General features: G+C 42.2%; 1 protein-coding gene across 1 annotated transcript; it reads right to left on the bottom strand.

Moving 5' to 3' along the window:
• Positions 1 to 654: 654 nt before the first annotated feature.
• LOC115115122 (motor neuron and pancreas homeobox protein 1-like) lies at positions 655 to 6,764 on the bottom strand. Its single transcript, XM_065023582.1, has 3 exons — positions 5,652 to 6,764; positions 3,622 to 3,779; positions 655 to 2,509 (listed from the first exon to the last, which is right to left on the bottom strand). Exons 1-3 carry the CDS (start codon positions 6,157 to 6,159, stop codon positions 2,123 to 2,125), a joined length of 1,053 nt encoding a protein of 350 aa, XP_064879654.1. The 5' UTR covers positions 6,160 to 6,764; the 3' UTR covers positions 655 to 2,122.
• Between the last annotated feature and the right edge of the window lie 9,853 nt (positions 6,765 to 16,617).

Genomic DNA, 16,617 nt, shown 5'->3' with positions numbered 1-16,617 from the left:
TAAATAGTGCACTACCAGATCCCTAAAAAGTAGTGCACTATATAGGTAATAGGGAGCCACTTGGAACATAAGCCTTTACCTCTCCTTCATTAACTTAATTATTTCACTATCAGTAAAACCCGCCTGAGTAATTCCTATTTGAAAGCCCCAGGGTTGTAAATTAAGGGGCTCTGCTGGTTTAATATGCAGTGTTGGATTATCTTCCTTTCTCTTTGCCATCTTGCCATCTGTTATCTGTGACAACAAGGTGGCTGAAATAGACAGGAAACAAGGGAAGGACGTGTGATACAGAAAAAAAGTGTGTCCATTTGAGAGATTTCCATTAAGTGGGATTGGAAGTAGAAATTTGGCCAATATGTCTGTTTTAGCTGGATTTATAGTTGGACCTCTCTACCCTATTGTTACCATCCCTGTGTGGTTGCAGAAGACTCACAAGGTCATTATGAAGGCTCCACACACTAATAACTTTCTTAAAGAAATGCTCAGCTTTGCCTGCTCAATGTGTTTGTGTAACTCCCTCTCATTGATCTCCACTAAACCCACTTTTAAAATACTTTAGATGACTTATACATGTTCTAAATGTTCTCCACAAATCAATCCCTCATTTTAATGAGTTAACTTTGCATAAATCCTACATTTCTCAAGTTATTTGAACAATTTTAATTTCTGTTTTTTTATTTCACGCAGTTGACATCAACACAGACCAGTTTCAGATAAACACATTAACTTTTTCCCTGTCATTTACCTGTCAATTCAAATAAATTAGATACATTTAAATGTGGTTAAATAACAACAATAAACAAACAAACAACAATAACAACAGAAATCTGAATTTACATGACAACAATGTTCAATTGCACACACAAGATAGAGTATATGAGACATCATAGAAAGTCTGTAAATCCAAGATGTCTGACATTCATGGGGGCACATTCACAACATCACTCAACATTCTGCAACACTTTGCAACACTTTCCCCTTCGTTTTCAGCTAATGCAAACTGCTCAGGGTTTGTTCACTCCTGCCAGTGTAAGTTGCAGTTTGCAACAGTCCAACGGTTCTGAACGTAACTTGGTTGTATCACATCCTTTAGCATTGCTGGTGGGAGGAGCCACATCTGTCAGTCAGCCTGTCAGGGGGCGGAGTTTAGCTGAGATGGATGACAAGGTAATAGAGGTCAGTGGTGTTCACTGCTTCACTGCTGCTACAGTACTTCTCAGTCCAATTGGATGAAAAACACAGGAGTCTTACAGCCGGTGAATGTCCTGTGTAAAAACATTTTTTGAGAGTTGCAAAAATACAGCAGAGAGAGACAGGGTTCAGTGTCTTATTCAGCCTTACTTGATGTGATGATGAATATAAAATGCTTTATATTCCCTCATCCTTAGAGATGCAAGTCCAACCTAAAGAACACCTATACCTTAAACCAGGGGTACCAGCATTGGGGAACACCCCTTCCAGCATTGGGGAACATCCCACACCCCCCTGCGCACGAGGCATGTCTATTTCTATGGGCACAAGCACTGTTCGTGACAGACTGTTCACACCCTTCTTGTTGGTGGAGAGAATTTTGCACGTTTAAAGCTTATTTCCTGCAATTCTGTACATTTTGCCATGCCTAATGTGTATTCATGTGATATGTGACAAAAACATGACTCCAACATCTATGAGCTGAAAAACAAAATAAATAAAAACATTAGCAGACATGGGCTAGAGGATCTGGACATTTCTAACAAGTTATAAATAGCTCTCTAAGGTATGTAATGACTGACAGGACAAGAGGAACTGATGATGCAATACCCAATATAGAAATGACACCGTGTGCATTCTACTAGTACAACTTTCAAGAATAAGTTTAAAGCTGGATTGAGTTCCTTTAAAACATTTTTTTGGGGGTGGGGGGCGACCCACAGTTTGGAAACCCCTGCCTTAAACAACTCCATCAGGGTCACAGAAACATTACATTGCGTTGAGCATTATGTCCACAAAAAACACTGTCATAGGCTTTTGAAATGGCACATCATTTTTTTCTCTTTTTACACTATAGACCCCCACTTTCCCAGAGCCAGTGCCAAGCAGCAGTGTCTCTGGCGTTTTCCTTTCTGGGTGTGTCTTTGTCTTTTCACAACCCTGCGCCTATCTTCCTGTCCCCCCCTGTCACCCCCACTAAGTCGTCCTCAGAGAAGGGACTGTGGGGGTTGTAACCAAGCTCCGCTGTGAGCTTCAGAAAGTCTGCTGAACGCTGCAACCCCACGGCGCCACCCATGGTAACATCAAACTCGTGTGGCGTCTCCTCCTCTTCCTCCTCTTCCTCCTCTGCTTCTTCTAGGTCTAGCTCTCCCTCGTCATCCTGAGTGGAAGCTGGTTTATTCTCAGCTGGTTTGCCATTGGTCGGTTTTCCCCCGGTGCGTAGTCGCTCCGCCTCAGACTGGGCAGACGCAGATGCCTGCTCCTTGGCCTTGCGGCTGCGCTTCCACTTCATCCGGCGGTTCTGGAACCAGATCTTCACCTGAGGACAGACAGAACGCAGGCCTGTCAGACACACTAATGCAGGAGGTCTCTCACCTGCAGTCTCTATCTCTCTATCCCCACACTCAGTTTAGTACATTTGGGATGCCATTTTCTGTCTACTAAACTGGGCTGAAATGTCAACAAAACCGTTACTCACTTGCAGAAAGATTTATCTGAAGAAGTCATTCCAAAACGTGCTGAATATGTTCGAACACAGAGGAGTTGATCTTTTAAATCAACATGTCAACTGCTTCGTTAGGGGTGGTATTTGGGACTAGATGAGGCAGGTGAAACAAGAGAGCTGTAATATATTAGCTAAATAAGGAGCTGCCGGTCTGATATTACATTACTCTCCAGTGACTAACAGAGCATATTTTTTTTTAACCTTTATTTAACTAGGCAAGTCAGTTCAGAACAAATTCTTATTTTCAATGACAGCCTAGGAACAGTGGGTTAACTGCCTGTTCAGGGGCAGAACAACCGATGTGTACCTTGTCAGCTCGGGATTTGACCTTGCAACCTTCCGGTTACTAGTCCAACGCTCTAACCACTAGGCTACCCTGCCGCCCCATAGCAGACACTCTATCTCAAGTACAAGCACACCAGGGATCATTTGTACAGGTTCTTCCCAGAGGAACATAGGATAACAGGCCAGCGCTGGAATAGCCTGCCAGGTGGGAATCAACACACAAACACATATATACATGCTCACACAGACACATATATACACGCTCACACAGACACACATATACACGCTCACACAGACACATATATACACGCTCACACAGACACATATATACACGCTCACACAGACACACATATACACGCTCACACAGACACATATATACACGCTCACACAGACACATATATACACGCTCACACAGACACACATATATACACGCTCACACAGACACATATATACACGCTCACACAGACACATATATACACGCTCACACAGACACATATATACACGCTCACACAGACACATATATACACGCTCACACAGACTCATATATACACGCTCACACAGACACATATATACACGCTCACACAGACACATATATACACGCTCACACAGACACACACAGAATGACACCTTTTCTCCCTCACCTGTGTTTCAGTCAGCATGAGAGAGGTGGCCACCTCAAAGCGTTTGGGTCTGGACAGGTACTTGTTGAGTTTAAATTGGTTCTCCAGCTCAAGGAGCTGCTGACTGGTGAATGCCGTCCGGGGCCTACGACACTTCCCCAGGAGTCCTGCCTGGGGTGCTGAGAGGGGGAGAGAGGAGGGGGGAGACCTTAGTACAGTACAATATTCTTCATTGTGGATCATTTTAGTGAACAACTGGGTAGAAAGTTACAATGACTCTGGCCTAATCAATAGCTTAATTCTCCCCAACTATGTTCTTCCCAAATGTAATGAGATGTGTAGGCTACTAAGCCTGTGTTCTGATCAATTCAAGCTATTGGACAATGCATGTGAGTAGATTTAATCTCAGACTGTTTCAATGGTCTTATTTCTGCAATACCAAGGACATAGGAAGTCCAATATAATGTTGAGGGAGGAACACACACACACATGCCCGCACTCTCTCGCCATCATTAACTATAATAGCTTTACTCCAGTTTATTGTTGACGAGAGGACACGGCAGAAGCTGGGCGCTAGGACCATAAAAAGCGCGAGTACCATTAACTTAATGAAAATTCGATGAAGCTTTAGTGATTTTATTGGTGAACTAGCAGAATGTTTTAGGTGTTTGTTTATAGTTTGCTCCTCAGTACAAAGACAATGTTCATCGAGTTGACGTTTATAGCGAAATGAAAAGGCCAAAAATAAAAACATGATATTACAGTTAGCAGTAAATCGATCGAAGACTTTTCATGAGACTACACTTAAACAATATTTAGGCCTATACCTCTACATGATACCTAAATAGCCTATATTTTTCAGACGTTGTGTATTAATGACTGAACAAAGAACAAAACCGTTCTACCATTAAGATTTAATGTGCAATATTATATGTTCAGAAAGCAGTTAAAAATATGTGTTTAAATATTGCAATAAAGGTGGATTAATATAAGCATGTAATTAATATATAGCATGATATAATACACATGAAAATATTACAATTCTATGACAATACCTTGTATGTAGCCCTATTGTTCTTGCTCTTATATTGAAATAAAAATGTTTTGAAACAGATCTTGCCTGATTGGTAAAAATGTTAGCAATAGTTAGAAATAATATGAATACAATTAGTAACACAATATTATTATAATAAATATATAATAACACGTATTATTAACCAATAACCTACGTATTAGATGTATTCATTATTTACAAATTGAAATGTATGATTATTGTTGTTATTGGTGTTATTCCTCAGATTATTATTATTTTCTACTTTTTTGTCAAATGTGTTATGAGAGATGTTATAATATATTGAGTTTTGTTATCAATACTGGTATCAAATACGTTTAAGTTTTGCACACCTAGCTAAAGTTAATTGCAACATTTAGCCTAATCTTAGAACATATATTTGATTATGTTTACAACATTTGCTGTGTGTGTGTGTGTGTGTGTGTGTGTGTGTGTGTGTGTGTGTGTGTGTGTGTGTGTGTGTGTGTGTGTGTGTGTGTGTGTGTGTGTGTGTGTGTGTGTGTGCGTGTGTGTGTACCTGTATTTGCTTTCCCTCACCTTTGGATTACATGCAATGAGGAACAATAAGTGATTTTACGACACCTCTAGGCGGTTGGGTTCAATGCTTTGGAAGTGGTTGTTAAGTGATCAAACGATCCCTTCCCTACCAATAAACCTCCGGTATCTGGGCGTAAGTTCATTTCTGCTTGATACCCGCCACACCTATTTGAAAAACATGATTGATTACAGCAATTAGGCTTAGCTTTGTGTCTGCTTGGCTATATTAATTATATTGCCTATGTGTTCTGAGCAAGCACAAAAACACATCACCAACAGACAGTTCAACTCCATTTACATCCCCGATTTGAAAAGAAACCCCATGGGCCTAGCGCATAATGCCTCTCTTTTAAAAATATGTTTCGTTTGTTGATATATTTGTGACAAGAGTATATATAGCCTATTGAGTGTGCTGCCTAGCCCACATGTGTACTATACTTACAACTGTAGTCTGGAAGACGTGGTATCATCATTCCAGCACGGATCCAGTGCTCCAGGGGGAGAGACCCTGCCATGGCAGCCGCCTTCAGGTGGTCTGGGTACGACTGGGTAAGGTGTGTGAAGCCGGAGTAGGCGAAGGCAGGGTGATGTCCACCCAAAGCCGATATTGGGTACATAGGGGCAGGGTACATTTGGGGTAGCGAGGCGAGTCCCGTGTGAGGGAGGTTCAGCAGTCCCGGCTTGGGGATTATCCCGGGTTGAAGATGGATGGGCGTCCTGCGCGGGGACGGGGTGTCCGCTCGCCGACAGGACACAGGGCTGCCCGCAGGGCTGTCACTGCTCAGACCTGGGGAGAGGTCTCGGTTCGCCCGGTGAGTCTCGTCGGCCAGCAGAGCATCGATTCGAAAATTATTCGATTTCTCCATACCGACTCTCATCAGGAAAACTGCCGCGAGCTGCTCAAAGGTCAGACCTGCCAATGTACACTTGTTCTGTGCGTCAGAGCGCATACAGCTCCAACTCCAATCTTCTGTATAAATGTTTCAGTCTGTTATAAAAGTCACTCTGAGGATGCCAGTGCAACCGTCTCGTAACCAAAATAAGTCAGAGCAATGATAAATACATGAGAGGATGTACTTTTAGTATGCGTTTCGATAGCAGGCTCCTTAGTTTTGCTCACCCCCTCGCTATCACCTACCTGTAACAGTTCTGGTAAAATATTCTCTGAAGAACCCTGAAGAGCATAAATTATTAGCAAACAAAATGATACAACAAAATATTAAATTGCAATGCTTTCCGAGTGTCCATTTGGTTTCTGTAGTCCTCTATCCGCATATTCACATCACATGTGATGACTAACAGCCAGGTCTTGGTGTTTAATAGCAACTTAACCAACTAAAGCAAGTGTTTCACTCCTTCAGACGGCGTCTCCCCCACCCCTGTGGCTGTCTGAGCTGTGATTGGCTAATGCAGGTACTCGAGGGGTGAGTTTAGTGAAACCGTTTTCTAATTAACTAATTACTCTCTCATTTCCACGCGACTCAAGAAACCTCTGAACGCGCCTCACACGTCTCCTGCGTGAGAAATGTCCAACCTCTTTCCCTCTGTCTGTCAGCAACACTTTCTGCTGTGTTTAATTGTGACGTGAGACTGTGAGAGCTGGTAGCAATATTAGCCTTTTCTACTGTATGTGTTGTTGCGTTATGAACGCGCCTGAATCAGATAACAAGATACAAGTGGTCTAGGTTATAATATAACAAATACTGTAGTTATAGTTATTACATAGCTATTATTATTATTATTATTATTTTAATTTTACCTTTATTTAACCAGGCAAGTCAGTTAAGAACACATTCTTATTTTCAATGACGGCCTGGGAACAGTGGGTTAACTGCCTGTTCAGGGGCAGAACGACAGATTTGTACCTTGTCAGCTGGGGGGTTTGAACTCGCAACCTTCCGGTTATTAGTCCAACGCTCTAACCACTAGGCTAGTACAAATTGATACATTATTTATAATAATGATGATGATTATTTAAACATAACTTACCACATTGTGATTATAATAATGTGATGATGAAAATAATAAAACTATGTTACAGATTTGTAGTTTATGCACATTTGGATCTCAAGCCATATTTTGGACATCTATTTACAGCCTAAATCAAATAAATCCTGCTATCATTATCTGTTCTGCGTGTCTATTCAGAGGAAATATTGGCAAGAGATTTATATTTCAATTAGCACAATATTAACGATTTGCTTATTTTAAAACCCATGGGTTCTCCAGGTTGAAATACTAATGTAATTCATCTTTATGAGCTAGAATTATACATCAGCCGAAGAGAAAAAAAAATAGTCCATTAATAAAGTTGATTTAGCATAGAATAGCTAGGTCACACTCCAGGTGTCTTATCTTCCATGTCCAAGACTCATTTCTATTCATCTACGTAATTAGGCCTATTTACATAGGCCCACAGCATATCGGTAATCAAGTCAAAGCATAATACATTAAGGAAATCAGAAAAAACAACATGATTAAAATAATAATTTGTCAGTTATTAGTCTGTCATATTCCTAGTTAGGCTTTTACAACTCGTTTTAAATCAGCACCGTTAGTTTTAGACGAGAAATAGGCTTCTATTGGTATGTGTCATAAGGTTTTAAGATATATGCAGCAATGAGAAGCAGAATACCAATTGCTTTGCTCTCTATATGTTTGTATGTGGTGCAACAACACTGCGTCCTGCCTCCCGGCTCCGGTCAGTGAACTATGGGGAATCTCCCTGTTGTCGCCCACCTTTAACAACCGCATTCTGCCTGATCTGCCTGACCCCTGAGGAGGAATGCGCGCAGGTGTGTGAACGAAAGCAGACATAGTCCTACTGTAGGTGGTCCTCACCTCAGGTCATGTGAACATTGTTGGGCCGTAAGCACTTCAAAAAATAACAAATATCCCGTTTCTAACAGGTCAAGCAGGTGACGCAGAATACGTAGTCGTCATGGCATTAACTCCTGAGATACTATTGTAATTACTACCCCCAGACCAAATCTACCACGAGTCCAATAATCACTAGCAACTGTTATAAGGTCCTAAGTGATATTTATTTTGACATTTTTATGAAGTAAACATATAAAGCCCACTTGCTCATAGTTGTATCACAATGGCCAATAGGTTACTGAACATGATACATTATTTGATCAACTCATATGTATTTACCCATATATTGTTAAATAACGAATATGAAATTACTTTCATTATATTATTCATTCATGTTTATTCAAATGCAAATCGAACATGTGTTGTGTATAGGTTACCATGGCATTTTTAGGCCTGAACTTTAAACTATGTTTTTCAAAGATTGTTGCTGAGTCAAACTATTACTAGCCTGTTCAACCTCTCTTTCGTGTCATCTGAGATTCCCAAAGATTGGAAAGCAGCTGCGGTCATCCCCCTCTTCAAAGGGGGGGACACTCTTGACCCAAACTGCTACAGACCTATATCTATCCTACCATGCCTTTCTAAGGTCTTCGAAAGCCAAGTCAACAAACAGATTACCGACCATTTCGAATCTCACCATACCTTCTCTGCTATGCAATCTGGTTTCAGAGCTGGTCATGGGTGCACCTCAGCCACGCTCAAGGTCCTAAACGATATCTTAACCGCCATCGATAAGAAACATTACTGTGCAGCCGTATTCATTGATCTGGCCAAGGCTTTCGACTCTGTCAACCACCACATCCTCATCGGCAGACTCGACAGCCTTGGTTTCTCAAATGATTGCCTCGCCTGGTTCACCAACTACTTCTCTGATAGAGTTCAGTGTGTCAAATCGGAGGGTCTGCTGTCCGGACCTCTGGCAGTCTCTATGGGGTGCCACAGGGTTCAATTCTTGGACCGACTCTCTTCTCTGTATACATCAATGAGGTCGCTCTTGCTGCTGGTGAGTCTCTGATCCACCTCTATGCAGACGACACCATTCTGTATACTTCCGGCCCTTCTTTGGACACTGTGTTAACAACCCTCCAGGCAAGCTTCAATGCCATACAACTCTCCTTCCGTGGCCTCCAATTGCTCTTAAATACAAGTAAAACTAAATGCATGCTCTTCAACCGATCGCTACCTGCACCTACCCGCCTGTCCAACATCACTACTCTGGACGGCTCTGACTTAGAATACGTGGACAACTACAAATACTTAGGTGTCTGGTTAGACTGTAAACTCTCCTTCCAGACCCATATCAAACATCTCCAATCCAAAGTTAAATCTAGAATTGGCTTCCTATTTCGCAACAAAGCATCCTTCACTCATGCTGCCAAACATACCCTTGTAAAATTGACCATCCTACCAATCCTCGACTTTGGCGATGTCATTTACAAAATAGCCTCCAATACCCTACTCAACAAATTGGATGCAGTCTATCACAGTGCTATCCGTTTTGTCACCAAAGCCCCATATACTACCCACCATTGCGACCATACGCTCTCGTTGGCTGGCCCTCGCTTCATACTCGTCGCCAAACCCACTGGCTCCATGTCATCTACAAGACCCTGCTAGGTAAAGTCCCCCTTATCTCAGCTCGCTGGTCACCATAGCATCTCCCACCTGTAGCACACGCTCCAGCAGGTATATCTCTCTAGTCACCCCAAAACCAATTCTTTCTTTGGCCGCCTCTCCTTCCAGTTCTCTGCTGCCAATGACTGGAACGAACTACAAAAATCTCTTAAATTGGAAACACTTATCTCCCTCACTAGCTTTAAGCACCAACTGTCAGAGCATCTTACAGATTACTGCACCTGTACATAGCCCACCTATAATTTAGCCCAAACAACTACCTCTTTCCCAACTGTATTTAATTTATTTATTTATTTTGCTCCTTTGCACCCCATTATTTTTATTTCTACTTTGCACATTCTTCCATTGCAATACTACCATTCCAGTGTTTTACTTGCTATATTGTATTTACTTTGCCACCATGGCCTTTTTTGCCTTTACCTCCCTTCTCACCTAATTTGCTCACATTGTATATAGACTTGTTTTTTTTGTTTTGTTTTTTTACTGTATTATTGACTGTATGTTTGTTTTACTCCATGTGTAACTCTGTGTCGTTGTATGTGTCGAACTGCTTTGCTTTATCTTGGCCAGGTCGCAATTGTAAATGAGAACTTGTTCTCAACTTGCTTACCTGGTTAAATAAAGGTGAAATAAATAAATAATAAAAAAACTCTTTTCGAAAGCAGTAATATTTGCAAAATATTTTTTTTTACTATTATCCTGTGCATTTATTCTTGCAATATATATTTTTTAACAAACTGGTAGATCTTAATAAAACCAGACTTTAGTTATGTTGTGAAAACAGGCATACATTATTTTGATTAGATAATTTACTTTAAAATTATCGGAACAATTTTATCCAGGAATATTTCAAGGATACAACACATCATCCACAAATCCCTTTTTGTGATTTATTTAGCCTAATTGTGAAAAGGTTGACAATAGAAAATAAATCCTAGAGCTATTTTTGTATTTTTATAATAACTGTCAAAGACTTATAATGAATATTCCAATATTATAAAATATTAGTATAAGTACTCAGATGTAGGCAATAGCACTTATGACTTGAAGCACAGTTGAATAATCAAATAGTGAATGAGCCCCACGAATTGGAAGAGTAGTGGACTAGGCCCATAAAATCCAAGGGGCACGCGGCCTAATCCGAAAGGCTCTAAATTATATCTCAAGAAATTGAAATCAGGCCTAGGAAGATGCATAAAACTTTTAAATGGTCACCTCTCCCCGCTGTAGACCGTCGCTCACAGCGAGGTGGCGTAGGTGGTTATTGTTGTTGCGTCTGACCCCTAGAAGATTGAAGCAGTGACACGCGGGGGGCTGCCGCCCTCCTCCCTCACCAACCCCTCCACCCCCTCTCTGCTCCCTATCACCCAGAATACCGCCTGTCGCCAGGTCTGATATAGAGCTAATTTGCTCCAGGGAAATCAGCCGCCGCCACGCGAGTGCTTTCTGCCTATTCCTCCCAACCTCTTCCCCTCGCGCCTCGTTTCTTTGCTTTTATGATTTAAAAGTAATTTAAATAGCCCGGCCGCGGGTAAATCCGTCATCCGCACCCCGTGTCTGAGGTGCACAAATTAAATTAAATCAATGATCGAAATGGCACGGCTGCCCCGATGTCAGGTCCCTAGGTTTGAACACTTAGCAACGCGCGGCTTCTACGGTGGCACGCATCCTACCGCGCACCCACCACCCATCCACCTACAAACAACACAGGAGAACAAACATTCACATCATCACCGCTCGTCCCTCAGTAGCAAAACCCTCCCTGCTGCTGTTGCATCCGATGGAATTCTGTCTCGGCCGCTGCCGTAGACTCACTGGGCCGAATCCTATCCTGACATCTGTGTGCGTAAAATTACATTTACACGAAATCAATAGTCATGCACACAATCTCAAATTAAGATTTGCTCTGTGTTTGTTTTGTCAATATTGTCAGCAGATATAAAGGGCCTAGAAACTGTATAGGACTATTTCAGTACATTTAGCCTGCCCTCTTGGTTAGATGTATCTCCTAACAGCACAGGGGTGTCTGAAGAGTTTTTAATAAGAAGCCCAGAGTGTCCTGCTGGCTATGTAGGGCTAGATGGACTCACAAACCCACCCTGGCATGCCTGCTCACAAAGACAGGAGTACTTGCAGAGCTTCCCTTGTCTTGAACACACCACATACACTTAACGCACACACAAACCACACACACGCCACATGCGCGCACACACACACACACACACACACCCTGCAAGTCCCCACGGGCAGGTGCTTGAGTCGTTCTGAGAGAGCGGCCCGCATTGCACTACAAAGTCAAAGTTGATCAGTTAATTAATTAGATCTCTGGCCTTAAACGTTAGTGCCGGCGGAGTTTAGGAAACATTAAAGAGCTTATCGTCATTACAGGCATATTTTTCAATCATTACCACGGCTCTGGGCTGTGATCTACATGACAGGAGTCATAAAGGTTGGGGTTGGTTCTCATGCCATGTGTTCGCTGTGTGATCTAGACCTGGGTTCAATTAGTATTCAAAATAATTTACAATACATTATCTCCGCTTCATTAAGTTTACCTGGTGCAATGGAACCAATAGAATAGTCCCAAAAGTGCACATCTGCATCACCTGGCACTCCAGGTGCAGTAAAACAAACGCTTAAAGTATTTGAAAAGTGGCTCAGATGAAGGAACATTCCTCCATTCCACTTGGCAGTGTTCAAAACTACACGGTTTCTGTCAGGGGGTATGCGATACAATATCCTCAATTCACGGGGTTGCATTCCCTTTAGACCCGGAGGTCTGTCTACTGGGTAACTTTACTAACACCAATCTTAGGCAAAGCCATACTATAAACCTAACAGAAATATTGCTAGCGATTGCCAAGAAATGTATTGCCTTGAAATGGAAATTGGATTCCTCCCTGCCAGTTGCAATGTGGCTATCGGAAGTTAATAGTTGTATCCCTTTGGAGAAAATCACTTACTGCTTGAGGAATAAGTTAAAGACATTTTACAGAATTTGGCAACCTTTTATTGACTATATGGAGAATCTCCCCCCACATCTCATTGATTGAATCTATATATAATCCTCACATAATGTTTCACAATGAATGTATAATATGTAGCCTACGGCAGGTGATCCAATGTCTCGTTATTATTTTTTTCTTATTGTATGTTTGTATATATAATTATAATTATTTATTTATTTTTGTTACGCTCGTCTGTTACTGTCACTTTGTCCTATCGTTGTCTAATATATTTTCACGTTTGTTTTGAATGTTCTTAATTGGAAAATGCAAAAATAAAATATTTAAAATATATATATATATATTTGAAAAGATTTTGAGTAGTGTTTGAACGCAGCAGGTCTGCAGTGATCTGCTGTCCCTGTCAGTCAGCTGTTTATTGACTCTCTCTGGGTTACTGGTCCTCAGGGTTTGTTCAACCTGCTGATAAGGACCTGCATGTCTGATCTCGCAGAGGTGCATTCAAGAGAAAAATCAGTCAAATAAAGTCAAGCACACACACACACACACACACACACACACACACACACACACCTGTTGACTGATAATGTTCCTGGAATGCACATACATGAATAGAGAGCCACCCTCACTTTAGGCAGTCGCTTATTTCTATAAAACAGTTATTTCTACAAAACAGTCGCTTATTTCTACAAAACAGTCGCTTATTTCTACAAATTATTTCTACAAAACAGTCGCTTATTTCTACAAACAGTTATTTCTACAAAACAGTGGATTATTTCTACAAAACAGTCGCTTATTTCTACAAAACAGTTGCTTATTTCTACAAAACAGTTGCTTATATTTCTACAAAACAGTCGCTTATTTCTACGAAACAGTTGCATAATTCTACAAAACAACATGTGCATCTCCTTCTCCAGAAAATGTATCCTCCTGAACTTGAGACTCTGATAACATTCTGGATACAGGACATGTTGCTTCACACACACAGTCTTTGGTTACTCTGAGAGGAATCGCTGCCAAGAGCAGGTCAGACACAATGCTAAACACTACACATCATTTGATCACCCTGTTGATGAAGGACATTTCCGGGAAGTGTATTCAAGGTTTAAAAAGGCTTCTAAAGTTTGTAATTTCCACATTAAAATGTCAGACTTGATATGCCCTAACTAAAAAATGTATCAACCCCTACAAAAATGTCTATTAATTATAATCCAAAGAATAATGATATTTTCCTGCTGTGAGAAAATGTTCAAATGAAGACCCTACATCTGTACTGACAAACTATGTGTAAAACTATAGTACTACTGTAGGATAGCTATAATACAACTGTCACCCTGGTACCTTTGGTGCCAACATAGAGTAGATGTACATCTATGGTTGTCTGGCCAACATGACGACTGTCTCTAAGTCTGATCCTTCATTTCAGGTTTCCTTTCCTTGAATCCTCTGATGTTTTCAATTGGAAGTAAGTGAAGGGTGTGAGGATAGGACACAAGGATTCAAGGAAATACAATTGACATTCCGCCAAATATCCACAGACAAGTACACCACCTGGACGGTGTGTGAGCTCCCAGTTCTTCCTGTACTCACGTCTCAGCCGGGCAACCCTGGTTCTGATAAATGGTTTGGGTTCAACAATGGTCTTTTTATGAAGTGAAAATCAGCTCTCCATCTCTTTCCTAATTAGACTAATTCCCACACTGTTAGAGCTGCTCGATAAATCACCCTGCTCTCCGCCAGACCTTGAGACCCTAATTAATGTCGTCTCATTAAGGAGATAAAGGTAATTTATTAGAGTTTTTTTCCTATTCCAGCTCTCTCTCTCTCCCTTTTTTCTTCTGTAATTTATTAACTAATATTGAGCTTTGCTTTATGTTATGCACACTGGACATGGGAATGTCTCTGTCTCCCTCTGTCTCCCTCTCTTCTCTTTCTTAGTTAAAGTTGTTGGTGGGTCTTCAGCAGATGTGTATCAGCATTTTTTTTTTAAATCTGTGACCTCACAAACACTAAACGAGGACAGGCGATATGGCCTGAATCCCTGATGTGTCATCACAAAGCATGAGCTAATTAGGAGATTGTTTGCTTGTTACTAAATTGGACAAAAACAGGTTGCCTTAACTGGATGTGAATGAAATGACCAAATAGATAGATGAATCTCAACGAGAAAAAAAACATTAGTGGGCCGACTGGAGAACTTGTCGCATCAGCAATTTTTTGCACAAGCTCATCACATGAAGGTTATTATCACCGCGGTAGCTACATCACATAGTTTCAAATCAGCAGTGAAACCAAGGTTGAATATCCAATCAGCTCTCACAGTCTCACGTCAGAATTAGACGTTCATCCGTGTTTCTCAAAGTCAAATTTCGATGTGGTTCCAAACGTCACATTTCAAAGTGTTTAAGGTGAGACATTAACTCTGAATTGTTAAGGTTAGGGTTAAGTTTAGGCATTAACTGAGAATTCTTAAGATTAGGCATTAACTTAGAATGCTTAAGGTAAGGGTTAAGGTTTGGTATAGGCTTATAACAAAAATATAAGAAACAAACTGTTTTTTTTTTCAAACTTGCAAACTTTGGAATCAGAGACAGATGCTTACGCCCACAACGCCCTCGAAAAACCCAAACCTACAGCGCTTACTGTTGCCCCATAGTGGCCAGTTTTCACGTCATCTCCCGACATCCTCAGACATAGACAGACTTTGAATACTGACTTGTATAACAGTGATATGCTTGGAACATCTCATAATGGGTACTATACATAGCCTGAAGAATAATCTCATAGTAAAATGGTGAACGCAGGACTGAGTACCCAATCATATAAGACTTGAGGGAGGGAACTGGTTGATAACATTTTCCCACAATCGTTACATAGCTGTTTCTCTATCATATCGATTCAGGGAAAGCATATGTTTGCCCCAGACAAACAAACAGTTATAAAGTTCAGATTCCTTCTCAAAAATGGTCTAATCTACGCCTTGATTGGGATACACTGCTCTATCCTCTTCCTCTCTCTGTTCAACACCTCCTTCTCTCTCCCACATGACCTCCCTCTCTCCCACACTACCTCCCTCTCTTCCACACGACCTCCCTCTCTCCCACACTACCTCCCTCTCTCCCACACTACCTCCCTCTCTTCCACACGACCTCCCTCTCTCCCACACTACCTCCCTCTCTCCCACACTGTCTCCCTCTCTCCCACACTACCTCCCTCTCTTCCACACGCCCTCCCTCTCTCCCACACTACCTCCCTCTCTTCCACATGACCTCCCTCTCTCCCACACTGCCTCCCTCTCTCCCACACTGTCTCCCTCTCTCCCACACTGCCTCCCTCTCTCCCACACTGCCTCCCTCTCTCCCACACTGTCTCCCTCTCTCCCACACTGCCTCCCTCTCTTCCACACTGCCTCCCTCTCTCCCACACTGCCTCCCTCTCTCCCACACTACCTCCCTCTCTCCCACACTACCTCCCTCTCTGCCACACTACCCCCCTCTCTCCCACACTACCTCCCTCTCTCCCACACTATCTCCCTCTCTCCCACACTGTCTCCCTCTCTCCCACACTGCCTCCCTCTCTCCCACACTGCCTCCCTCTCTCCCACACGACCTCCCTCTGACCCACACTACCTCCCTCTCTCCCACACTACCTCCCTCTCTCCCACACTGCCCCCCTCTCTCCCACACTACCTCCCTCTCTCCCACACGACCTCCCTCTCCCCCACACTACTTCCCTCTCTCCCACACTGCCTCCCTCTCTCCCACACGACTTCCCTCTCTTCCACATGACCTCCCTCTCTCCCACACTGCCTCCCTCTCTCCCACACTGTCTCCCTCTCTCCCACACTGCCTCCCTCTCTTCCACACTGCCTCCCTCTCTCCCACACTGCCTCCCTATCTCCCACACTACCTCCCTCTCTTCCACATG

The sequence above is a fragment of the Oncorhynchus nerka genome, linkage group LG2 (assembly GCF_034236695.1).
Source record: "Oncorhynchus nerka isolate Pitt River linkage group LG2, Oner_Uvic_2.0, whole genome shotgun sequence".
NCBI lineage: Eukaryota > Metazoa > Chordata > Actinopteri > Salmoniformes > Salmonidae > Oncorhynchus > Oncorhynchus nerka.
Note: the sequence above shows the minus strand (reverse complement) of the source record. Positions and strands in the feature narration are given on the sequence as shown.